Genomic DNA, 27,553 nt, shown 5'->3' with positions numbered 1-27,553 from the left:
CATCTCAAGACATCAGTCAGGAAGTTAAAGCTTGGTCGCAAATGGGTCGTCCAAATGGAAAATGATCCCAAGCATACTTCCAAAGTTCTGGCAAAAGGACATCAAAGGCAAGGTATTGGAGTGGTCATCACAAAGCCCTGACCTCAATCCTATATAAAATGTGTGGGCAGAACTGAAAAAGCGTGTGCGAGCAAGGAGGCCTACAAACCTGACTCGGTTACACCTGCTCTGTCAGGAGGAATGGGCCAAAATTCACCCAACTTATTGTGGGAAGCTTGTGGAAGGCTACCCAAAACGTTTGACCGAAGTTAAACAATGCTACTAAAAACGAATTGATTGTATGTAAACTTCTGACCCACTGGGAATGTGATAAAATAAATAAAAGCTGAAATAAATCATTCTCTCTACTATTATTCTGACATTTCACATTCTTAAAATAAAGTGGTGATCCTTACTGACCTAAGATAGGGATTTTTTACTAGGATTAAATGTCAGGAATTGAGAAAAACTGCGTTTAAATGTATTTGGCTCAGGTGTATGTAAACTTCCGACTTCAACTCTACATGTAGGCTACATGCAGCTAAATGGCCCACATACAAAAGAGCCCTGACAAAACATGCTTATGTATGGTCACGCATAGAAAGAGCTCACTCTCCAGCACCATGAGAGAGAGACAGAAAAAGGAGAAAGGTCTATTCATGCTTTCTGAGTTTTACCAACAGATGGAGACAGAGTCAAATCTGACTTATCTTGTTCAGGTATGCAGCACAACCATTTCCCCCTTATATGGCAGTATTGATGCTACTTGTAGTTCTAGTTTGTCCTCCCTGTAAGGCTTTAATGCAGACACAAAACTGTGGGGATGCAACCTGAAAGTCTACTTCATGACCCAGCAAGGTACAAAGGAGACAGAGAAGAGCAGTATTTGTGTTTGTATGTGGTGAGAGGAGACAGGAGCGGAGAGAGAGAGAGAGAGAGAGAGAGAGCTCTTCATTCCGCCCAGTAGTCTCAGAAATATTAGTATTTTATCTGACTATGAGTAACATGTAGTGCCACTGTTTCTATACACAGTTACTTACAAGGGAAACAAAGTGAAATGCAGTTAAATGAGTAAATCTGGCCCGAAAATACAGAGAATGTTTGCAGTGTACTGTGTTGGATTATGTACCATTGTGTTTTAAATACAGTGCACAAAATATAATCAGGAACTGTATTTTCTACATGAGCATTGAAAGTTAGATTTTGATTTGATTAATTAGGATCAATGGCGACAGCTACTCTTAATGGGGTCCGACAAATAACAAAAACGACATTACAGACAAAATAATTTACAATTCACATACACTACCTGTCACACCCTGATCTGTTGCACCTGTCCTCATTATTGTCTCCATCCCCTGCAGGTGTCGCTTGTTTTCCGCAGTGTATTTATCCCTGTGTTTCCTGTCTCTCTGTGCCAGTTCATTTTGTTTTCCCCAGTGTATTTATCTCTGTGTTTCCTGTCTCTCTGTGCCAGTTCATTTTGTTTTCCCCAGTGTATTTATCTCTGTGTTTCCTGTCTCTCTGTGCCAGTTCATTTTGTTTTCCCCAGTGTATTTATCCCTGTGTTTCCTGTCTCTCTGTGCCAGTTCATTTTGTTTTCCCCAGTGTATTTATCTCTGTGTTTCCTGTCTCTCTGTGCCAGTTCATTTTGTTTTCCCCAGTGTATTTATCTCTGTGTTTCCTGTCTCTCTGTGCCAGTTCATTTTGTTTTCCCCAGTGTATTTATCTCTGTGTTTCCTGTCTCTCTGTGCCAGTTCATTTTGTTTTCCCCAGTGTATTTATCTCTGTGTTTCCTGTCTCTCTGTGCCAGTTCATTTTGTTTTCCCCAGTGTATTTATCCCTGTGTTTCCTGTCTCTCTGTGCCAGTTCATTTTGTTTTCCCCAGTGTATTTATCTCTGTGTTTCCTGTCTCTCTGTGCCAGTTCATTTTGTTTTCCCCAGTGTATTTATCTCTGTGTTTCCTGTCTCTCTGTGCCAGTTCATTTTGTTTTCCCCGGTGTATTTATCTCTGTGTTTCCAGTCTCTCTGTGCCAGTTCGTCTTGTATGTTTGCAAGTCAACCAGCGGTTTTCCCGTTCTCCTGCTTTTAGCATTCTTCTTTTTCTAGTCCTCCCAGTCTTGGCCCTTGTCTGTTTCTGGACTTTGTACCCTCCTGCCTGACCATTCTGCCTGCCTTGACCATGAGTCTGTCTGCCACTCTGTACCTCCTGGACTCTGATCTGGTTTTGACCTTTTGCCTGTCGACAACCATTCTCTTGCCTACTCCTTTTGGATGAATAACTATTGTAAGACTCCAACCATCTGCCTCCTGTGTCTGCATCTGGGTCTGGAATGGGCTCTGGAACAGATGCCTCACAAGTCCTCAACTGGCAGCTTCATTAAATAGAAACAACAAAACCCCAGTCTCAACGTCAACAGTGAAGAGGCAACTCCAGGATGCTGGCCTTCTAGGCAGCGTTCCTCTGTCCAGTGTCTGTGTTCTTTTGTCCGTCTTAATCTTTTATTTTTTACTGGCCAGTCTGAGATATGGCTTTTTTTTGCAACGCTGCCTAGAAGGCCAGTATCCAGGAGTCGCCTCTTCATTGTTGACGTTGAGACTGGTGTTTTGCAGGTAGTACTATTTAATGAACCTGCCAGTTGAAGACTTGTGAGGTGTCTGTTTCTCAACCTAGACACTCTAATGTACTTGTCCTCTTGCTCAGTTCTGTACCGGGGCCTCCCACTCCTCTTTCTATTCTGGTTAGAGCCAGTTTGTGCTGTTCTGTGAAGGGGGTAGAACACAGCGTTGTACGAGATCTTCAGTTTCTTGGCAATTTCTCTCATGGAATAGCCTTCATTTCATAAATTTCTCAGAACAAGAATAGCCTGACTTTCTAGCCATTTTGAGCCTGTAGTCAAACCCACAAATGCTGATGCTCCAGATACTCAACTAATCTAAAGAAAGCCAGTTTTATTGCTTCTTTAATCAGGACGACAGTTTTCAGCTGTGCTAACATAATTGCAAAAGTGTTTTCTAATGATCAACTAGCCTTTTAAAATGATAAACTTGGATTAGCTAACACAACATGCTATTGGAACACAGGAGTGATGGTTGCTGATAACGGGCCTCTGTACACCGATGTAGATATTCCTTAAAAAATCTGCCGTTTCCAGCTACAATAAACATTTACAACATTAACAACACTGTCTACACTGTATTTCTGATACATTTTTTGTTATTTTAATGGACAAAAAATGTGCTTGTCTTTCAAGAGCAAGGACATTTCTAAGTGACCCCAAACTTTTGAATGGTAGTGTACACTTTAAAAATGGTTTAATCGATGCAGTAGGTGACCTGTTGCTTCTATGTGGCAGTATTCCTTTAGCATCTCTGCCCTCTGTGTGTGTATAGTCCCAGAGCTGTGGCACTATCATGGCAGGGTCGATAAGAGAACTTGCCAGTGTGACACAAGAGATTACTGCTGCCTGCCTGGTCTCATCCCAGAAAAAACAGGCTTACTCCCAGATAGCACCCTATTCCCTATTCAGTGCCTTACTTTTGACTAGGATCCATAGGGATCTGGTCAAAAGTAGTGTACTATATAGGGAATAGGGTGCCATTAGGGACAAATCCCCTGGCTGGACTCTGGATTCTAATGCTGCTTGCTGAGACTAACTACTACTGTTCAACTAACTAGCTCTCCTGTCTGTCTCCCTGAGTGTGTCTCAAATGTTACCCGACTCCCTTCATAGTACATTACTTTCGACCAGATCCCCAGGGCCCCTAGCCAAAATTACTACAGATGGAATAAATTACACGTTTGAGACCCATATACAGTGCCTTGCGAAAGTATTCGGCCCCCTTGAACTTTGCGACCTTTTGCCACATTTCAGGCTTCAAACATAAAGATATAAAACTGTATTTTTTTGTGAAGAATCAAGAACAAGTGGGACACAATTATGAAGTGGAACGACATTTATTGGATATTTAAAACTTTTTTAACAAATCAAAAACTGAAAAATTGGGCGTGCAAAATGATTCAGCCCCTTTACTTTCAGTGCAGCAAACTCTCTCCAGAAGTTCAGTGAGGATCTCTGAATGATCCAATGTTGACCTAAATGACTAATGATGATAAATACAATCCACCTGTGTGTAATCAAGTCTCCGTATAAATGCACCTGCACTGTGATAGTCTCAGAGGTCCGTTAAAAGCGCAGAGAGCATCATGAAGAACAAGGAACACACCAGGCAGGTCCGAGATACTGTTGTGAAGAAGTTTAAAGCCGGATTTGGATACAAAAAGATTTCCCAAGCTTTAAACATCCCAAGGAGCACTGTGCAAGCGATAATATTGAAATGGAAGGAGTATCAGACCACTGCAAATCTACCAAGACCTGGCCGTCCCTCTAAACTTTCAGCTCATACAAGGAGAAGACTGATCAGAGATGCAGCCAAGAGGCCCATGATCACTCTGGATGAACTGCAGAGCTCTACAGCTGAGGTGGGAGACTCTGTCCATAGGACAACAATCAGTCGTATATTGCACAAATCTGGCCTTTATGGAAGAGTGGCAAGAAGAAAGCCATTTCTTAAAGATATCCATAAAAAGTGTTGTTTAAAGTTTGCCACAAGCCACCTGGGAGACACACCAAACATGTGGAAGAAGGTGCTCTGGTCAGATGAAACCAAAATTGAACTTTTTGGCAACAATGCAAAACGTTATGTTTGGCGTGAAAGCAACACAGCTGAACACACCATCCCCACTGTCAAACATGGTGGTGGCAGCATCATTGTTTGGGCCTGCTTTTCTTCAGCAGGGACAGGGAAGATGGTTAAAATTGATGGGAAGATGGATGGAGCCAAATACAGGACCATTCTGGAAGAAAACCTGATGGAGTCTGCAAAAGACCTGAGACTGGGACGGAGATTTGTCTTCCAACAAGACAATGATCCAAAACATAAAGCAAAATCTACAATGGAATGGTTCAAAAATAAACATCCAGGTGTTGGAATGGCCAAGTCAAAGTCCAGACCTGAATCCAATCGAGAATCTGTAGAAAGAACTGAAAACTGCTGTTCACAAATGCTCTCCATCCAATCCATCCTCACTGAGCTCGAGCTGTTTTGCAAGGAGGAATGGGAAAAAATGTCAGTCTCTCGATGTGAAAAACTGATAGAGACATACCCCAAGCGACTTACAGCTGTAATCGCAACAAAAGGTGGCGCTACAAAGTATTAACTTAAGGGGGCTGAATAATTTTGCACGCCCAATTTTTCAGTTTTTGATTTGTTAAAAAAGTTTGAAATATCCAATAAATGTCGTTCCACTTCATGATTGTGTCCCACTTGTTGTTGATTCTTCACAAAAAAATACAGTTTTATATCTTTATGTTTGAAGCCTGAAATGTGGCAAAAGGTCGCAAAGTTCAAGGGGGCCGAATACTTTCGCAAGGCACTGTATATTGGAAGAGAGAAGCAGTAAGTAACATTTTGGCCCCTGCTGTATAAAAACTGTACTCCCACATTTAATTAATTTGCAGTACTTTGAACTTGGCAGTTGGCAAATTTGTGTCTGATCTTTATTTATACAAGTCAAATAACTGTGAATCTGTCTCAGAGAACTCATTAGAGAGAAAATAGATTCTAGAATGTCACCATTTCCTCCCTACTGGTCCTCTAATTAAATGTTAAATCATTCTCTCTGCAGGCACACACACACACACACACACACACACACACACACACACACAGCTGAGACTGGTGGTCAATGTCATCCATGAGTTTTCTTAATGCAGCTGTCAGTCTGTGAGTGTTTGGGCTCTGTGACTGTATAAAGCCTGTTCTGCTTTCCCCTACTGTGATATGACATTGTGAATCTCGTTTTGGCTCTGGCTGGCTGTGTCAGACTGGTCTGTCTCTCCCCCGCGGCAGTAGAAATGAGCATCACACCAGCAGGCGTTTTGGATCTCATGAATATAAGCACATTATTTATAGGGGATTGATTGGTTGTCAGTCTTTGCCTTACCCCTAACTGCATTGTTAGCCATGACTACCTCCTCCTTTCTGCATATCTATTGGCTTGTGTGCTCCCATGCATATTGATCTCATGCCTCCTTCCTTACCCGTCTTGCCAGTCTGTCTAGCTGCCTTTCTCCAAGTTGCTTGCTGATATTGGCTGGAACATGAGAGCCTCTAGTGGCCAAGTCTATGTATTGCATGGAATGGAGAGGCAACCGCATGACCTGCCATGCCTTTGTTTCGCTCATCCTGAAGAAATTATTACATTAGGTTAAAGCATTTCACACCTTACCACTTTCAAAGCAAGACAATAAAAACATCTATGAATAAAGCTTTGCATAGTACTGTACTGAAACGTTTACATCTGAAATGTTATAGAGAGTTTAACACATAGGCGTTAGAACAAGAGGCACAGTAAACATTGGGAAATACTTTGCATTGGTACAAAGCAAACAATGTTTAGTACAAAACATCAGACCCATGTAGTTTCTTCCTGCATAGTTTCAGGCCCCTATGGTTTCATTCTTCTGACATCTTGATCATCAGCTAGCAAAGCCTTTACAAATAATACTTGCACTAATACTACTCTAAAGGGAGACATCTTCTAGACAACTGAACTGTCAGCCATGTTGTCTAAACTTCCTGAAACTCTTCCTGAGATTTGAGTTCAAGAGCACAAGAAATGGGAACAGGCAGGAGAAGTAAATAAAGATAGTTATATTTATCCAGAAACCTGCACTGTCTGACCGAGAGAGAGAGAGAGAGAGAATGTTCTAAAGCGACTAAGGTTTAATAACACTGATGACACTGAATATATCATCATATAACTCTCTGACTGTAACTTCTGCTAACAGTCATCTGTGTTTGAGTCAATGAGAATATGAGGAGAGGAGAATAAGGTCATGCTAAGGACATGTTGTGTAGAAAGGCCTGCTAAATGTGCAATACAACAACAACAAAAATGAATGACGAAAATCAAATCAAACTTTATTGGTCACATACACATGGTTAGCAGATATTAATGCGAGTGTAGCGAAATGCTTGTGCTTCTGGTTCCGACCGTGCAGTAATATCTAACAAGTAATCTAACAATTTCACAACACCTACCTAACACACACAAGTGTAAAGGAATGAATGAGTACATACTGAGGGGATCGACAGCATACAGTAAATATAAAGATTACTGAATATACCAGTGCAAACAGGCAATCCACCAAAAAGGGAAAAGGTATCAACACTCATCAACGGCTATCAGTTACCAGCATGCTTTCCTCAAAAGGCAATTATTGGCCATGTTCTTATGCAAACACTGTGTAACAGCAGTCTGCTGAAGACCAGTCTGCTGAAGACCAGTCTGCTGAACACCAGTCTGCTGAAGACCAGTCTGCTGAAGACCAGTCTGCTTAGTAGAGTGAGGACAGACACATCCCAGCTAGCACATAACCCTCTGAGAACCATGTTTCTTAGAGCTTGGTGAGAGAGTGGTTGTCCTAAGGTTATTTAGCAAACAACCTTCCCACAACATTCTGGGAATGGTGCAGGACAGCTGCTTGGCTTTGGAACATTCTCAGCACATTTATGGAACTTGACAAAAATACAATATTTATTTTCTTGGTATATCATTACTTTAACGTTTCCTAAAATTTCAAACACGGTTACATTTAATTCAAATGTTGGTAATGTTCTGTGAAAGTTGTGCAACTGGTTTGACATTGGGAATGTCCTCAAAAACGTAATGAAACGTTAAGAAACAACATGTGGGAGTTTCAGTACTTCAGCATAACGTTTTGGTAATACTTTTTTTGACACCTAGTGGCATAACAAGTTATGAAACAGTCATAACCATGTCATAATGTCATATCCTGCCATAATATGGTCATAACACTGGCATTTACACAAATTTAGACCGGTTGTGACATATTGTGTTATTTTTATGGCTGGTTATGACACCTACATAAGAGTGTCAAAACCCACAAAACAAGGCAAACTATTCCATTACACCCTAGCCTACTTGTAAACGTTATGCTTATGTTATATAACATTTTCTAAAATGTACCATATTAAATTATCATTGAAATTGCACACACATTGCTGTCAGACATGTACCTACCTCTATTGCTGATGACTGGGATAAATGCAGGAGCAGATTTCAGGAGCAGGATAAGACACCCTCTTTGTGACTGATGACTGACACAAGGGCATGTGCTGTATGTGATAGGCCTATCTGGCTTATATGATTATGATGGTCATAATGCTTCTTGACAGTGCCATAAAGTGTATTTTCTACATGTTATTAAAAATACAATGGAAAACAAAAACGTCCATATGTTTTTTTCAATGCCTAGAAGTTACCTTTCGTTTAAAAGTTTGTTTCTGCAGCCTCCCTCAAGATCTTCACCTCCATCCCTGGATGCAGCAGATACATTACTTCCTCTGAAAAATATAAGTATAGAACAGAAATAAGAATAAAGTATTCTATAATGCAGTGACATCGCTAAAGAAAGCTGAAAATTAAAACGGCATACCAAATATATTATGGCAAACACTTTCACGCATTCTCAAGTACATTCAAATCCAATTTTCTCAATGTTTTCATAACATAGCTAAAGCTAGCTCAACTATTTATGTAGCTACCTAGCTATCTGGTAGTTACCATCTAGTTAGTGTTTGTTTAGTTAACTTTAGCTAGAACGCGCCAATAGGATCTCCTTCCTTGTTCTGCCCACTATGATTGATTTGCTCATATTGGAAACGACAGACTGTGGTCTATCTTGGGTTAGATATACAAATCTTTACTAAATAAAGCTTTTCACTCAATCAAAACACTTAAATGATCAAAATAACGAGAAAACTCATCACAGCTTAGATAAACATATTATCTCTAGATTTCAAAAACGAAAGAAAGATTGTAAATGTTACAAACCTGAAAACATAATGAATATTGGGCTTCTCTTCCTGCTTCTCTTCTTCCAACGTATGAGGTGTGTGCCTGCAGCTAACAGTTTGAATGTATATAAGTATACATGTATATAATGTTGTGAACAAACATACTTTGATTCCAGAATATGGACATTTACAGAATCTATCACAAGACATTTTTGAGGCACCACAATGAAATCGGGGAGGGGACTGTGAATCTGTCTCTGTACGTTTGTTTGTACGTTAGTCACATGAGATATCTCTGACAACACTAGCCCGATTATAACGAAACTTGGGTGAATGATGTGTCTTGCCATAGATATTCTGGCATTTATAAAATTACACTGATTGGCCAGATATCGATATCTTTGAAAGGTCAAGCCACTCACCCCGTTTAACCTAAAATCATGACATTCGGTACATAGGTCCCTCTCCTCACAAGGAACACATTTGCTTCAGGGAGGTCCACAATGAGGTCCACAATGATGCATTTTATGGGATTTTGAATTTTGTGAAATACACTTACAGTGTGTCAGGGCATGTTCTAATGGCCTCAACTAACGGTTTGATGGCGAAGGCAAAGAGGTGGGGGCTAATAGGGCAACCTTTGTCTGTTCCCCCTATAGAGAGGGAAAGAGGGGACAGTAATCACATTGGTAGCAATCCTAGCTTTAGGAGATTTGTAGAGTAATCGTATCCAGTTTACAAACACGGTGCCTAAACTGAACTTTTCCAAAACGCGAAAGAGATATGGCCATTTGACCCTATCAAAGGCCTTTTTTGCATCGAGAGAGACTGCGACACTAGGTATTTTGTTTTTTGTTAGCAAGGTGAATTATATCAAAGAACCTTCTGAGATTATTGGAGGACAATCTATTAATTATGAAGTCAGTCTGATCTGGGTTGACCAGCAGGGGGAGGCATGCCTCCAGTCTCTTAGATAGCATCTTGGTGACAAGTTTAGAATTTGTATTAAGGAGAGAGATTGGTCTATAGGAGGCGCACTTTGGCGGATTTTTAACCTTTCTTGTGAATTACTGTAATCACAGTTTGAGAGAAAGACTCTGGAAAGCAAATGTTCTCCCCACTTTTTAAGTACTTCCATAAGATAAGGGTACCAGCAGCTCCTCGGGGCTGTTCTCAATTTCCGCCTGAATGACGTGCCCAAAGTAAACTGCCTGTTGCTCATGCCCTGAATCCAGGATATGCATATAATTGGTACCATTGGAAAGAAAACACTTTGAAGTTTGTGGAAATGTTAAAATAATGTAGGAGAATTTAACACAATAGATATGGTAGGAAAAATCCAAAGAAAAACCAACCAGATTTTTTGGGGAGAGAGAGAGACCATCATCTTAGAAAAGCAAGTAAAAGGTCATATTGAAAATTAGCTCCCTGGATGCAATTCCTATGGCTTCCAAAGGGTGTGAGCAGTATATGTTCAAGGTGTCGGGCTTGTAACTTCAGAAACAAATAAGAAATATCAATTTTAGTACAGGGACACAGTCTTGGAAATTCATGTTTGCGTACGACATGAAGACAGGACACACCTGCTAAAATCGGTTTCCTTTTGAACATACGTAAGAAATATTATTTCCGTAAGAAATATTATAGTTTGATTACATTTTAGGGTATCTGAGGAATAAATAAAAACATATTTTGACTTGTTGAAACACGTTGAATGAGTGGATTACTCAAATCGATGGCGCCATTGGGATATAAAGAAAACGACTCTACATGTTATAGCTGGGACCCTTTGGATGACAAATCAGAGGAAGATTTTCAAAAAGTAAGTGAATATTTAATCGTTATTTGTGAACGTTTGAAACCTGTACCAGTGGAAAAATATTTTGATGTGGGGCGCCGTCCTCAAAATATCGCATGGCATGTTTTCGCTGTAATAGCTACTATAAATCGGACAGTGCAGTTAGATAAACAAGAATTTAAGCTTTCAGCTGATATAAGACATTTATTTATATGTACATACATTTTTTAAATCAATATTATTTATGATTATTTAATTGAATTGCACTAGCGGGACCCCTAGCCCTAAGAAGTTTTAAATTCAGGGGAAGCCATCCTCCCCAGGAGATTTATTAGAAGGTAAAGATTTAATGGCTTCCAACAATTCAGGAACTGAAACTTGTTCACTCAGGCGCTCTCTGGCTTCCTCTGACAGGCATGGGAGGTTGAGAGAGGAGAGAAAAGAGTCCATCTCTGATAGATCAACTCTTGATTCGGAAGTATAGAGGTCCTTGTAGTATTTCTTAAAAGCATCATTCATTTCAGTAGGGTTGAAAGACATCTCATTGGTAAGAGTTTCTATAGCATTAATTGTCCTCTTACTTTCCTCTGCTTTCAGTTGCCATGGCAATACTTTGTGTGCATTCCCTCCAAGTTCGTAGTAATGCTATTTTGATTTAGCGATGGCCCTCTCAGCTTGATATGTGTTCAGAGTATTATATTTTTGTTTTTTATTTACCAAATGCCTGTATAGGTCTTTAGTCTGGCTTTTTGGTAGGTTTTCTCTAGCTCAAAGGTTTCAGATTCAAGGACATTCAGTTCAGCACTGTGTTTTTTCTTCAACCCTTAAGTATAGGCAATGATTTGTATAGGCTTTCAATGTGTCTCAAAGAATGAAACTATCAAGAGCAAAGGGTTTGTTTGTCAAAGTAAAAATATTGATCTGCTCTTTGATGAATGCAAAAATTCAGGTTGCTTCAGAAATGCAGAATTTAGTCTCCATCTTCATGCTCCATTTACCTTGGTAGGAATAGAGATTGGCAATAAGAGGGGAATGGTCAGTAGGCAATTCTGGGGAGATAATTGGAATCCAATTAAGCAATAAGGCCCGAGGGGATGTGGTAGATGGCAAATATATGACAGATCTGTCTCCAGACGTCTAGTAAATTGAGATCCTTCAGGAATGACATGGTGAGCTTGACGGCTTTGGTAAGAGGGGAGGGTTTATCAGAGGACCAATCTAGAACTGTATCTAAACAAACATTTAAATCTCCTCCCACCAGGAAGACATTCTGAACAAACATATGGTCATCGAGGTTAGGAGCTTAAATATTCCATAGGCTCCAAGACGCCGAATGCATGCCCCTGCAACAAAACAAACCTGCCTAAGGGATCAGAGATGGTGTTGCTGATACAAAATGGGATGTGTCTACTTATTAAAGAGGACACAAAAACTTGTCCTGCCCATTCCCTCTTTAATTTCATGGATTCACTGACAGTATAAGATGTGTTTCTTGCAAGAACACAATGTCAGCCTTTAATTTCTTAAGGTATGTATAGGCTCTTTTAATGTGACATATTTTTGTGGGTTGGGCATCTTGTGGGCATGAGTTGGGTTTCAAATATATAACTGAATGGTAATCACTCATATGTAAATAATCAGGTAACGTTTCAACATAAGCTTGAAGTGACCTATGTGTCTCTTAGGAAAGAAATGGCATTTAACATAGAAACAAACCATAAACACCTTCCAACCTGATTGTTGGACTAAAACCACAATCCCAACAATCAAACACGAGAACACTTGTAGAGATACGTTGTTGCTCGCTTTCCATCTTACTCTTACTAGCTAAACTTTGGCATAAACTAAAACCAAAGCCTACAAGCTCTCTACGTAGAAAAAAATGCTGTGATTAGACATTTATGGCTGAAAAAATGTACTCTCAACAACCAGGGCTGCTTGAGTCTCTTTTCAGGAGAAGAGGAGAAACATAAATGAGGGAAAAAGCAATGGGCCTAGACATGCTAATTTGCTTCGCCCAGTGGATATTGTCAAAACCTAAATATATACTCCTGTAAATATAATAGAACTCACCACGGGAAAAATAATTGTTTGTTGAAAATGTCTCAATCACCTGTAGCGGCCGAATTGCGGGGTAAACAGATCCAAATTCCAAATTCAGCAGTTCAGTCCCAGGACAGCACAAACAAACAAAAAATGCAATAAGCTGCGTCAAATCCCATGGATAGACCTTTGTGTATCAAGCGCTCAGTTCTTTGAGAAAAGTGAACACTTCTCCGGGTGTGTGGAAGAGATGACTTTGGCCTTTGTACTGAACTTTCATCCGCGCAGGCTGAATGAGGTAGCCAGGTGATGTTCTTCTTTGGGGCTTTGGTGGCTGGCTTGAACTGCTTGCGACGTCTGGCGAGATCTGCGCTCATATCGGGATAAGGCTGACCCTCTTGCCATCGATGGTGACATCCCATTTAGCTCTTGCAAATCACAGTATCTTCTCCCATCTTGGAAACCGGAGGAACCTGATCAGGACGGCCAGTGGGGGCTCATCTGGTGTGGGTTTTGGTGTTAAGGTTCTGTGGGTGCATTCGATTTCCAGCTGCTTGGTGAAGTTGATTATGCCCAGGTCATCAGTGATCCACTCAGTGAAAAAACAGACGTGATCTCGGCCCTTTCGCTGTCCTCCTTCAACCCTACCACACGGATATTGCTACATTTTAAAACATGTATTTCACCTTTATTTAACCAGGTAGGAAGGTTGAGAACAAGTTCTCATTTACAACTGCGACCTGGCCAAGATAAAGCAAAGCAGTGTGACACAGACAACAACATAGAGTTACACATGGAATAAACAAACATACAATCAATAATACAGTAGAAAAAGTCTATATAATGTGTGTGCAAATGAGGTAAGATAAGGGAGGTAAGGCAATAAATAGGCCATGGTGGCGAAGTAATTACAAAATAGCAATTAAACACTGGAGTGATAGATGTGCAGAAGATGAATGTGCAAGTAGAGATACTGGGGTACTGCTCTGGTTCCGGTCCACCTTGTTTTTGAGATAAGCATTGTCCTTCTGCAGCTGTTTGTTCACCTGCTCATGTCGGGTGACGGTATCTTCAACGGTGCTAATGCATCCCTCAGTCGTTCTCAAAAGGAGATCATTCAGGGAGGATTTCAGGCCGACAATGGAAGAATGAAGTTCAGCTGATTTTCTTACTGCTTTGTGCACATGTGCATTGTCATGCTGAAACAGGAAAGGGCCTTCCCCAAACTGTTGCCACAAAGTTGGAAGCACAGAATTGTCTAGAATGTCATTGTGTGCTGTAGCGTTAAGATTTCCCTTCACTGGAACTAAGGGCCCTAGTTCTCTGCTGACATTAGTAGTGCGTGTTGCAAAAGAGGACAGACGATTTTTACACTCTATGCTCTTCAGCATTCGGCGGTCCCGTTATGTGCGCTTGTGTGGCCTACCACTTCATGGCTGAGCCGTTGTTGCTCCTAGACGTTTTCATTTCACAATAACAGCAGTTACAGTTGAAGATAGCAGAGCAGAAATCTGACAAGCTGACTTGTTGGAAAGTTGGCTTTCTATGACGGTGCCACTATTTGCTTTTGTATTTATTAGAGATGCCCATTAGCTGTTGACAAGGCAGCAGCTGCTCTTCTTGGGGTCCAAACACATTAAGGCACTAACATTACATATAAACAAAAGATAAAACAGTACATAATATTGTCAAACCCTGATCTGTTTCACCTGTTCCAGGTGTTGCTTATTCACTGTTCAGCTGTTTGTATGTGGCTGCTATGAAAGTGAACTATGTACGTGTGTGATCAGGGGTGTATTCATTGCGCCAATTCTGTTAAAAAACATTTCTGCACAGGGCTGACTGTTCAATGCGCCATATATTGAGCATTATCTTTGCTGCATCATGATTGCAAAGTGCCCCGATATCTTTTCCACCTGTCCCGATATCTTTTCCAACTGTCTCGTTCTCTGGTTTTAATGTCCATTCTAGAATGCCTTTCTAGCCAACCAGAAACAAGTATTCAACAATACTGTGTTATACAGTATAGATATAAATATAATATATAATAGAATTAAGATTGGAGTGACTGGCCGATACATTATATACACAGTATATACTGTACATTAATTAATTCCCACAATTGACAAATAATATACGTAATAATGTAGGCACTTCCTACGAAGGATACTACTCTCGCATTATTCAGCCTGACCTGATCTGAATGACTGCTTGTTTCATTTGAAATGGGGCCTGTTTGAATAGACTAAAATGAACAGCTTTGTATCCGTAAAAAAACAAACATGGTATTCTACCTCCATCCTGGTGCCGCAGTGGATTATTTCCATGGATAGAAAACACAAGCTCATAGCTTCAAATCTCACTGCTGCCATGACACCATAAAAAATACATGTATTTACATGATTAATGCCTAAGGAAATGAATTTCCATATGTCCTATCTGTGCTTGGGGCTCAAAAAAGTTACCCCAAAATAAACTAGCAGTGTTATTAAAAATCGTATTGGGAAAGTTTAATGAAGCTATAAAAAAAACCTCTAAATAACCTAGAATTTCTGTTCTCAGAGCGTTAATAAAACCTCCCAGAAAAACTTTCAAGGAACCAGAGTAAAACGTTCTTAAAACCTCCCTGCAACCTAAAAAAATAAACATTCCCAGAACAGGCAAAATGTTCACTTCTGTTCTCAGAATGTTTGAAAAGGGTTCAGATTTACCAGTCAGGAAACGTATAGCTTCATTCCCATAACCAATGTGAAACCAAAAACATACGTTCCCACAACTTTCAAGGAGACAAATGTGATAGCTGGGAGGTAGGCAGCTCTAGCTTTGTCACGATAATGAAACATATTTCGGACAATGACATAGGTGTTGGCAAGACAGCACAGACAGATCTGGGATAAGGCAGCGCAACTGTGCTACAGTAGGGCCACTGATGTGCTATTGACAGACAAGAATGTAGAGGGGCGTGGCTGCATGGCCGGGGATGATAGATGGCACGGTGCGACAGACAGACCTCGGAGGGGCGGCGGCACGGCAGAGCAGAGGGGATGCAAGGCCTGTTGAGAGGCCCCTGGGGGCTGGGCAGCAGGTTCAGGAAACAGGTCGATAGATACCCAGTGACAGAAAGAGCGTCCACGTTAACAGACAGAGCACTCAGGAGAGGTGAAAAGGATCATATTCATACGCCGCCTCCAGATAATACATAATAGGCCCAGTTTTGGGCTTTCATCTAAACCTGTTTGTTTAGGAGAAGCAATCCAACTGCCATTCTAGGCAAATGCATCATGTCAGTCGCCATGGTTTGAGCGAGTGGCATGTCGTTGGTAGGGGCATCATGTGTATGCTGCGTCATCTCCAGATGGCAAACAAATGGCACCCAGGAAGCAAGAGTGAGTGAGGAGAGATTATGCCTCACCCTCTTCATCTTTGAAACCATGGCAACACAGAGCAGGAGGTCCTAGCTGAGGAGGCTGTGGTGTGGTGGGGAGAAGATGGCCTCGGTGGCCGCATAGACATAAAATTATATTAGCATAAAAGAGAATTAGTCATTCTATTTCTATGGGTGGCAGGATGCTAAGTTCACTCTCTGTTCTTTACAACAGGGAGAATGGGCATGGCCTGGATGGATGGATATACCAGAGACATACTGTATAAAGATGGCTCTGGGCTACACAAACCATCCACTATCTGACTCGTTGTCTGCTATCAGACTAGCATCTACATGTAAGTGGCAGAGCGTCCCGAACAGCAGTAAAGCACGTGGAAGGCCTAATGATGCAGCCATATCCCGGGGCATAATAGCAGGATGTTGTTAATTGCATTGCCACAGCTATTAATATGGACTATGGGAGGAAAGAGAATATTTGCTATCACTGTTCTTTTTTCCTCCATTTGACTGCTCTTAGTAAGCTCTGTGGCAGCTATCCTTGACCCAGACTCAAGCCACTCCGAGAAAAGCATTATTTGACAAATGCCATCCTTTTAAGAGAATCTCACTCCTATTTGGTTTTTCTTCCAAACTTTGTCGTCCCCCAACACTGGAGTGATGCCTGTGATTTAGGCCAAGCTTGACTCAGGGCTAACTGCACAAATCTAGAGTGTGTGCTTATAGTAGCTACTATCCAGACCAAAATTGTCTGGACGGGCAGGAGTGGGTCCAGAGCAGAACAGACTAGCAGGAGTTTATTCTATTCTCGGACTAACAGACAGATGGAGCTAGATGAGGCTGCCCTTGTCTACCAACCAGAGTAACAGTACCCATCTCAATGAAACATCTCCCACTTCAATCATGCCCTTTGAACTCCCATGCCAAATCAGTACCAGACAAAGTGAGTACATGATAACAGAATAATGTGCCTACTAGGAAGGGGTCTTCATGTTTGATCAGATTTCAATGGCTATTCTCTTGATCAAATAAAAGAATGTGTATGATATTGTTCTAAATTGAATCTTTATGAGTCATTCTTATGTAATGTTTTGGGAAAAACAGAGTTGAAATGAGCTTTGTTTTGGGATAAATAACTTTCAATATTTATCTGAAATGTTGTATACTGAGAAATAAGCAAAAAAACAACACTCATATCAACGAGAGAGAGAGAGAGAGAGAGAGAGGGAGAGAAAGAGAGAGAGAGAGAGAGAGAGAATAGTCAGGGAGAATAACATAACATGTTAGTCCCTGGAGAAAATCTTTGTAGCCAACTACCCATGCTGTTTCACACCTAATCTTACCCAGCAGGCTCCCCAGACAGAGAGTATGATACTTCTGTCTTTCTTCTCTGTTTCAGGACACACTTGAGTGGTTATCGTCATCGACCAAGGGAGAGACGAACTCTTCTGATAATTGGTTGAAAATAAAACTGCTGTGCTATATAAAAACCCGGTTTTACATTTCAACATTATGTTCAGCTTTCAATTGAAATGTGAAGAATACAAGGTGATAAACTTCCTAAGGCTGTTGCTGAATAGCAAAGTGGATCAGATCACACTTTCAGGAAATGATCCCTTGAGTCTATTGTGATGAATTGCCCATTATAGTTCAGCAGGGATGCAAGTGTTTCAGTACACAATAGTAATTACAGACCTAATTGCCACATGGAATTTGTGAGCTTTAATGAATTCTGTAGAAAAGTGGCAGAAATGTGTCTCATTGGATGTTAGCTTTATTGTCAGTAAACAAAAGTGTATAAACATTCACACAGCAATTCACATAGCTCACCACTCCCCAGTGCCCCACAGCAATGAAAATCCAAGCTTACTGATGTCCTAGCCAGCCTATAAAGGTAATTAAATTCAATGAAAATATAAGGAACTCAAAGGTAAGTAAACATGTATGAATCGATCTCCCACTCAGTCATTAGATACCAAGTTCTCCTGCACAGTGCACACTCGTGTGTCACCTTTCTTTGTCAGGGGATGGAGGGACTTAACAATAGGATGTGCTTGAGTTCTCCTCTGTTGGCTGGCTGGGCACCCCGGGAAAGTCAATATGGCTACTGCTCACAAAGGAAGCCTGCTCCACAGGTCACTATCCTTTAAATGTCGCCCTATTTTAGGCTGCAGCAGCCATGCGATGATTAATGACAGTCATTTTATTGTATTTCAGCCCCGACTGCCATTAGCAGTAGAGGGTAATGAGAAAGAGAAAGAAGTCTGGCTGATATCCCCTCCGGTGACTCTATAATACCATAGTACTATGCCACATAATCCTGTTAACATATATAGGCTACATGGTGAGCATGCGATAACTAGCTGGCAAGTGTCTTCATTGACATTTTTAACCTCTCCCTGATCCAGTCTGTAATATCTACATGTTTCAAGCAAACCACCATAGTCCATGTGCCAGAGAATGCCAAGGTAACCTGTCTAAATGATTGCCGCCCCGTAGCACTCACATTTGTAGCCGTGAAATGCTTTGAAAAGGCTAGTCATGGCTCACAACTCCAGCACTCCAGACCCCCGAGACTCACTCCAATTCGCAAACCACCCCAACAGATCCACAGATGATGCAATCTCTTTCAAACTCCACACTGCCCTTTCCCACCTGGACAAAAGGAAAACCTACGTTAGAATGCTGTTCATTGACTACAGCTCAGCGTTCAACACCATACTGCCCTCCAAGCTCATCACTAAGCTAAGGACCCTGGTACTGAACATCTCTCTCTGCAACAACGTGCACGATTCCAACACCATCATTAAGTTTGTCAACGACACGACAGTGGTAGGCCCGACAACGCAGTGCGGTGCCAGGACAACAACCTCTCCCTCAATGTGGGCAAGGCAAAGGGGCTTATTGTGGACTACAGGAATCGGCGGGCCAAACAGGCCCCCATTAACATCGACAGGGCTGTAGTGGAGCAGGTCGAGAGCATCAAGTTCCTCGGAGTCCACATCACTAAGGACCTATCATGGTCCAAACACACCAACATAGTAGAGAAGAGGGCACGACAACGCCTCTTTCCCCCCAGGAGGCTGGAAATATTTGGCATGAGCCCTCACATCCTCAAAAAGGTCTACAGCTGCACCATTGAGAGCATCTTCACTGCCTGTTATGGCAACTGCTTGGATTCCGACCACAAGGCCCTACAGAGGGTAGTGCTTACGGCCCAGTATATCACTGGGGCTGAACTCACCTGTCATCCAGGACCTCAGAGGCTGTATCAGAGGAAGGCCCAAAAAATTGTCCGAGACCACCAAAGGCATAGACTATTCTCTCTGCTTCCGCACGGCAAGCGATACTGGAGCGCCAAGTCTGGGACCAAAAGGCTTCTGAACAGCTTCTACCCCCAAGTCATAAGACTGCTGAACAGTTAATCAAATGGCCACCTGGACTATTTACATTGACCCCTTTATTATTTATTAATAATAAAAGAATTGCACTCACACACACACACACACACACACACACACCTATTAATTCCCACTGAGTTCAAGAAAACAAGATGTCACCCCAGAAACTGTGAAACTCCTCAACTCATGAGGCAAATGGTAATTTCATACTCCACTACTGCTTGGGGGATATCAGGACTGAAGGCGTGCTGAAGGTGATACAGGAAACATAGCCATCTGTTTTTGAAAGTATTGGAAATAACCCTAGAGAATAAAAAACGAATATACACCACCATGTTAAATCATGAAATTGAAAGATACTAATATTGTAATGAGATATGCAATACATGTGGCCATTGTGGCAGGAAATTAGGGAACATGACACACTACGACAGTGTCGTTGTGTTGTGCTGTGTTGAGCGCGACAGAACAGTATCAGTGACAGAGAAAGTGTCGGTCGTTCCTCCCTTTATCGCCTGATTGTCATCACAACAAACATCAATAATGCAGCGGGGACATCCTCACATTGACAGGCTCTATATAGCCTTGTTGCGGTCGCTATCTCTACCGAGAGAAAATATATGAGAGGTTAACACTCAAAAGTCATCAATGTAAGGGAATTTCATATTTTTAAAAACCTAAATCCAATGACATGGTGACATTTCTTGTTGTTTTTGAATTTATGTTAGTTGACAACTCAACTAAATTTCAACCTAGACTCGCCTGTGCTGAGTGTTTTTTTAACAGCAACACAAAACATGAAGTGTTCAAAAACGACCGTGACGATGAAGAACTAAATATTTGTATCTATAATAGGAGGCCAATTCTTTAACAAAAGCAGGGAATGCCTTCATGTCCAATTTCAGCACCATGGACAGGGCCATAGAAAGTAACAGTGGCTTGAGCCTCGCCGCAAAAATGAAGACTAATTATGATTCAAATGTAAAACCAGACTACATCAGGCGTAGACCTATGTCTAATTATCATCAACATGGGCTACAGAACACACTCATCTGTTGGATCTCCACATGTAAACATTAAAGTCCTCGCAAAACGAGAACCCGTGAAAGCTTGCCGACTTCGATGAGATACTTAGATTGCAAAAGAGGGACAAATCGTTATTACATCGGGTTTTAATTTGCATCTAACCTACATATCAAACGTTGAATTTGAATTAATTTCAAGTTGTCAACCAACAGACCAGGGAGCTGTGAAGGTGTATTCAAATGCCGTTACATACAACTTTAACCAGTTACAGTGGGCAAGTACCACAACACAGAGAGCGACGGCCTATTCAGACACTACACAAGGCCAACCATCCAGATACAATAAGTTTCTTCAATAGAAACCACGCCTCGACTGAGGGAGCATCTGATGCTCAGAAATCATACTGCAATTCATAGCCTGCTGATCTGAAAATCACGGGGGTAGCACACCCTGTTTCAGTTGCAAAACCATTTAGGCAAGAGTGAACCAAGAACATAATTGCAGCAGCATGATAGTGTACACTCAAATGATGGGGCGAAAAATATAAAGCAGACAGGGGCTATGCAATCAGTTGAAGTTGTCAACAATTAATCAGGTGGTGCTTTCAATTATAAAATCAATACACCAATAGTTTAAAGTAGAGGTTTAGAACAAGGTCTTACATGCTCGTCCTCGCTCGCATTTTTCTTTCGGTAGGGAACATGGGCTCTGCCGTCGGCGACGGGCTGAGAGGTCTTCCCTGTGTTGTTCTCCTCATCCGCGACCTGTCCGCCGAGTAGGTGGCTGGCCTCAGGTGGGTGCGGGAAAGAGTTATTTGTATTAATCTTACCGGTGAATCTCTGATACAGCGAAGCCATAAGTCCAGTCCAGACAAAACCCCTACAGCATGTCAAAGCAAGAGACAGCTCTCGTCTTTGGGGACTTGCTTGTATGTGTAGGCTACTGCTTCTTTTCTGTGCGCTTCGGAGAGAGCCGATGGCGGATGGCCAATGTCTCCCTCTGGAATAAAGCGGAGATTGTTCAAAGACAACAGGTGAATAATCCCGATAAAATAACGTGTTAAAACTGAAAACCTTTTCCTGTTTTAATTAGAAAACAGAGAGGCCTATAGGCTAAACAGCAAGTCCTCTGATCGATTAGCTGTTGGCTTTGTCCTAAAGGAGCGGTGAGCAAGGCTACATTAGGTGTCAATAGTTGGGTGTCTGTATTCAGAGCACGTTGGTTCCCCTCTTCGGTTTGTTGATGCGTCCTCACAGCGACGTAGTAGCCCGTCCCTATGGGTATCCTATCTGATTTTAAATACAGATTCAGAAATTGTACCCGATCAAAGTTACTAAATAGGCTGATAGCCTCAACAGCTAACAGCTTTGGTGGTTAGACAGACCTGGTGTGTGTGTGAAGGACGTGGCGCGTCCGTGGACGCGTTCTGCATGAGAAGTGAGGTAAGGCTGTGCACAATCTATCTCAAAAACACACTGCACACGATAGCCTACTGCATATAATACACATTCATGGAGGGGCAGAGCAGATTTCCTTTAATCCAATATTGCATTCAAGTTTTTTTTAAATTGTCCGGTCTCAAAAAAGTGCAAAAAACAAGCAGTATGTGATTATTCGGGTCGTTATTCTGGTCGTTCCAGTCCCTGTTAGTCCAGGACGGAGTTCGAGTGCCTCTCTGCGGCTCAATGAGAAAAGACACTTGCATTCAGAAGAATGACGACTTTTTTTTATGACAGTTATAGTTTACCGACACCCCTTACTACATTCAGTCTTTTCTTCAAGTCTTTTGAGCTTCTTTTCCATATTTGTATCTAGAAGACCTTGGCAGCCAACCTCAAACACAAATTCAACACATTCCTCTTGAATCGAGATACAAAAAGTATTTATTCATCCTTTGAACCTTATGTCCCCTGGGAATGCACTGTGCGGGATTTCAGCTCCATGCATGGACAGCACCGTAAACCACGTTTCCATCCAGTTTTTATGCGAGTAAAGCCATACAGTAGGATAGATATATATTGCATATAGACACTATATATACAAAAGTATGTGGACACCCCTTCAAATTAGTGGATTTGGCTATTCCAGCCACATCCTTTGCTGACAGGTGTATAAAATCATCTGTCCTCGGTTTCAACACTCACTACCGAGTTCCAAACTGCCTCTGGAAGCAACCTCAGCACAGGAACCTAGCGAACACCTTTGGGATGAATTGGAACGCCGACTGCGAGTCAGGCCTAATCGCCAATATCAGTGTCCGACCTCACTAATGCTCTTGTGTCTGAAAGGAAGTCCCTGCAGCTATGTTCTAACATCTAATGGAAAGCCTTCCCAGAAGAGTGGAGGCTGTTATAGCAGCAAATGGGGGACCAACTCCATATTAATACCAATGATTTTGGAATGAGATGTTCGACGAGCAGGTGTCCGCATACTTTTGGTCTTGTAGTGTACATATCAGAGAAGGTTGGTGGGAGGAGCTACATGTGGTTTCCATATGTTTGATGTGTTCTATTCCATTCCAGCCATTACAATGAGCCATCCTCCTATAGCTCCTCCCACCAGCCACTGATATATACATAAAAACATGACAGCTGTGAAGAAAACAGGACGTTTCAGTACAATTGTATAAATGGCAGCAGATAATTTGTTTGTTTGACATGGTGGGATCTTTTTGTGTTGGTAAAATTAATTATGCGATAAATGGTGATGGAAACAAATATTGGTATCACCTAATAACCATCATATCAAAGTTAACTTGGAGTCATGGCAACTTTGCTTCTAGCTCCTGAGCAACTTTGTAGTATTTTTATTTCTTATTTCTTACATTATTATCCCAGAATTGTTTGGGGGATTTTTACATACAGCCGGAAATAACTTTTGGATATCAGAGCAGTGGTTACTCACCAGCATTATGACCAGGAATACGACTTTCAACATTTAAGTCTTTATTGAAGACTCATCTCTTCAGTAGGTCCTATGATTGAGTGTAGTCTGGCCCAGGAGTATGAAGGTGAACGAAAAGGCACTGGAGCAACGAACCGCCCTTGCTGTCTCTGCCTGGCCAGTTCCCCTCTCTCCACGGGGATTCTCTGCCTCTAACCCTATTACAGGGGCTAACCCTATTACCAGTCACTGGCTTACTGGTGCTCTTCCATGCCGTCCCTAGGATGGGTGCGTCACTTGAGTGGGTTGAGTCATTGATGTGTTCTTCCTGTCTGGGTTGGCGTCCTCCCTTGGGTTGTGCCGTGGCGGAGATCTTTGTGGGCTATACTCGGCCTTGTCTCAGGATGGTAAGTTGGTGTTTGAAGATATTCCTGTAGTGGTGTGGGGGCTGTGCTTTGGCAAAGTGAGTGGGGTTATATCCTGCCTGTTTTGCCCTGTCCGGGGGTATCAGGGCCACAGTGTCTCCTGACCCCTCCTGTCTCAGCCTCCAGTATTTATGCTGCAGTAGTTTATGTGTCGGGGGGCTAGGGTCAGTCTGTTATATCTGGAGTATTTCTCCTGTCTTATCCAGTGTCCTGTTTGAATTTAAGTATGCTCTCTCTAATTATCTCTTTCTTTCTTTCTTTCTCTCTCTCTCTCTCGGAGAGAGCATACATGGCCCTGGGACCATGCCTCAGGATTACCTGGCATGATGACTCCTTGTTGTCCCCAGTCCACCTGGCCGTGCTGCTGCTCCAGTTTCAACTGTTCTGCCTGCGGCTATGGAACCCTGACCTGTTCACTGTGATTACTGTTATTTGACCATGCTGGTAATTTATGCACATTTGAACATCTTGGCCATGTTCTGTTATAATCTCCACAATCTATATAAGTCCTCTCCAGAAGAGGACTGGCCACTCCTCATAGCCTGGTTCCTCTCTAGGTTTCTTCCTATGTTTTGGCCTTTCTAGGGAATTTTTCCTAGCCACCATGCTTCTACACCTGCATTGCTTGCTGTTTGGGGTTTTAGGCTGGGTTTCTGTACAGCACTTTGATATATCAGCTGATGTAAGAATGGCTATATAAATCATTTTGATTTGATTTGACTTTCCCAAATTGGATCCTTTGATCGTCCCACAAAGAACTACACTGGACTTTATGCAAACTGAAAACCACATATCCTGAGGTCGCATTTATTGCAACTGGGGATTTTAACAAAACAAATTTGATGAAAAGGCTACCGAAGTTCTATCAACACATTGACTGTAGTACTCGCGCTGATTAAACATGGGACCACCGCTCCTCAACTTTCGAAATGCCAATAAGGCCCTCCGCCCTCCCTTTGGAAAATCTCATAATGACTCCATTTTGTTCCTCCCTTCCTATAGGCAGAAACTCAAACATGAAGTACCCGTGCTAAGGTCGATTCAACGCTGGTCTTACCAATCGGAATCCATGCTTCAAGATTGTTTTGATCATGCGGACTGGGATATGTTTCTGTTACAAACAGTGTAGTTATTCCCTCCGTAAGGCAATAAAACGGCCAAAACGGCAGTGCAGAAACAAAATGGAGCCTCAATTCAATTGCTCAGACTCAAGACGTATGTGGCAGTGTCTACAGACAATCACGGATTACAAAAGGGAAAACCAGCCACATCGCGGAAACCAAAATCCTAATTCCGGACAAGCTAAACACCTTCTTCACCCGCTTTAAGGATAACACAGTGCCACCATCACAGCCCGCTACCAAGGACTGTGGGCTCTCCTTCTCTGTGGCCAACGTGAGTAAGACATTTAAGCATGTTAACCCTCGCAAGGCTGCCTACCCAGACAGCATCCCTAGCCGCGTCCTCAGAGCATGCGCAGACTTGCTGTCTGGAGTGTTTACGGCCTGATTACCAACAATGATGAGACAGCCAGCAGGTAGGAGGTGAGGGCCCTGGGAGAGTGGTGGCAGGAAAATAACCTCTCACTCGACGTCAGCAAAACAAAGGAGCTGATCGTGGACTTCAGGAAACAGCAGAGGAAGCACGGCCCTATCCACATCGACAGGACCGCAATGGAGAAGGTGGAAAGCTTATCAGGTGGAAAATTCCTCGGTTTACACATCACTGACGATCTGGTACGGCAACTGCACCGCCCACAACTGCAGGGCACTCCAGAGGGTGGTGCGGTTTGCCCAACGCATCACCGGGGGCAAACTACCTGCCCTGCAGGACACCTGTAGCACCTGATGTCACAGGAAGGACTAGAAGATCATTAAGGACATCAACCACCCTAGCCACGGCCTGTTCACCCCACTATCATCCAAAAGGCGAGGTCAGTACAGGTGCAAAGCTGGGACAGAGAGACTGAAAAACAGCTTCTATCTCAAGGCCATCAGACTGTTAAATAGCCACCACTAGCCGGGCTTCCACCGGGTTACGATACCCTGCCCTTAGAGGCTGCTACACGATATATATAGACTTTGAATCACTGGCCACTTTAATAATGGAACACTAGTCTCTTTAATAATATTTAAATCATGTTTACATACTGCTTTTCTCATCTCATATTGCATTCTTTTACTTTTATATTTATGTTTATTGTTGTGAAATGTGTTTAGATACTACTGCACTGTTAGATACTACTGCACTGTTAGAGCTAGGAACACAAGCATTTCGCTACACCCGCAATAACATCTGCTAAATATGTGTACTGTATGTGACCAATATAATTTGATTTAATTTGATTTTGATGATACTTTCAAATAAATATCGAGGGTCTTATTCTGGTGACATGATAGTCGATGCTAGGCTGCCATTTGACGTTTTTAAATAATAGTATGTCCATAATAATCAAAATTGTAGGCAGATATCACTGTTGGCTATAGCGCACGTGCCAATACTAGAGTGGGCAGGCACACTTGCTATATAACGCAACATTTTTGTGAGAAAACAATAATTAGAGTTGAAAATGACTTGTATTTTTAATTCGGTACATGGGAATTTAACCACAAAAGGTATTTTTATGTGCAGTATGTCATCATGGACTGCCTTTTATCTGCAACAAGTCAATTGGATGGAAACACATCCTGGTGGGAAAATGTGCATATTGTTTTTTTCCTTCAGATTTGAGAATATTCGCATGAAAATCTGTCGCCAATTAGATTGAAACCTAGCTACCGACAGTGCCATAAACCAGATTTCCATCCAACCTTTTTATGTTAATAAAGTACATGTTGGATAAAAATGTCACAACAGGCCTGATGGAAACTGTATATTTGTTAGTAAACTTTCCAAATGTAGACAAAACCAAATATGCTGGACAAGGTGGGGTCTTTTTGTGTTTTTGTCAAATTAATTATGCGCGAAATGACAGTGGAAACACCTTTATGAGCAAATATTGATATACAGTACCTTCGGAAAGTATTCAGAACCCTTGACTTTTTCCACATTTTGTTACTTTACAGCCTTATTCTAAAATGTATTAAATTGATTTCACCCCTCATCAATCTACACACAATACCCCATAATAACAAAGCAAAAATAGGTTTTTAGAAAGGTTTGCAAATTTCTTACGAATAAAAAACTGAACTATCATATTTACGTAAGTATTCAGACCCTTTACTCAGTACTTTGTTGAAGCACCTTTGGCAGCAATTACAGCATTGAGTCTTCTTGGGTATGACGCTACAAGCTTGACACACTTGTATCTGGGGAGTTAATCCCATTCTTCTCTGCAGGTTGGATGGGGAGCGTTGCTGCACAGCTATTTTCAAGTCTCTCCAGAGATGTTCCGATCGGGTTCAAATTCGGGCTCTGGCTGGGCCACTCAAGGATATTCAGATACCATGCTTCACCATTTACCCCTTTTCGTGATATCCAATTGGTAGTTACAGTCTTGTCTCATCACTGCAACACCTGTGTGCTCGGGAGAGGCAAAGGTCGAGAGCCATGTGTCCCCTGAAACACGCCAAGCCACACTGCTTTTTGACTCACTGCTCGCTTAACCCTAAAGCCAGCCGCACCAGTGTGTCTGAGGAAACACCGTACAGCTAACGACCGAAGCCAGTGT

General features: G+C 41.9%; 1 protein-coding gene and 1 long non-coding RNA gene across 2 annotated transcripts in view; one reads left to right on the top strand and one right to left on the bottom strand.

The window, feature by feature from the left end:
• The window catches only part of LOC110508657 (A-type potassium channel modulatory protein DPP6), a 121,509-nt gene extending 99,265 nt beyond the window's left edge, over positions 1 to 22,244 (bottom strand). Inside the window, exon 1 of the mRNA XM_021589344.3 lies at positions 21,238 to 22,244. Within this exon, the coding sequence (XP_021445019.1) occupies positions 21,238 to 21,432 (195 nt within the window). The 5' untranslated portion in view covers positions 21,433 to 22,244. The remainder of the gene's footprint in view (positions 1 to 21,237) is intronic.
• Positions 22,245 to 24,195: 1,951 nt separating this feature from the next.
• Positions 24,196 to 26,736, top strand: LOC149970789 (uncharacterized). The gene is made up of 2 exons (XR_016492873.1): positions 24,196 to 24,327; positions 24,886 to 26,736. It is a non-coding gene; the product is annotated as an uncharacterized LOC149970789 (long non-coding RNA).
• Positions 26,737 to 27,553: the final 817 nt, after the last annotated feature.

This window comes from Oncorhynchus mykiss, chromosome 28 (genome assembly GCF_057628025.1).
Source record: "Oncorhynchus mykiss isolate SJ-2025 chromosome 28, ASM5762802v1, whole genome shotgun sequence".
Taxonomy (NCBI): domain Eukaryota; kingdom Metazoa; phylum Chordata; class Actinopteri; order Salmoniformes; family Salmonidae; genus Oncorhynchus; species Oncorhynchus mykiss.
Note: the sequence above shows the minus strand (reverse complement) of the source record. Positions and strands in the feature narration are given on the sequence as shown.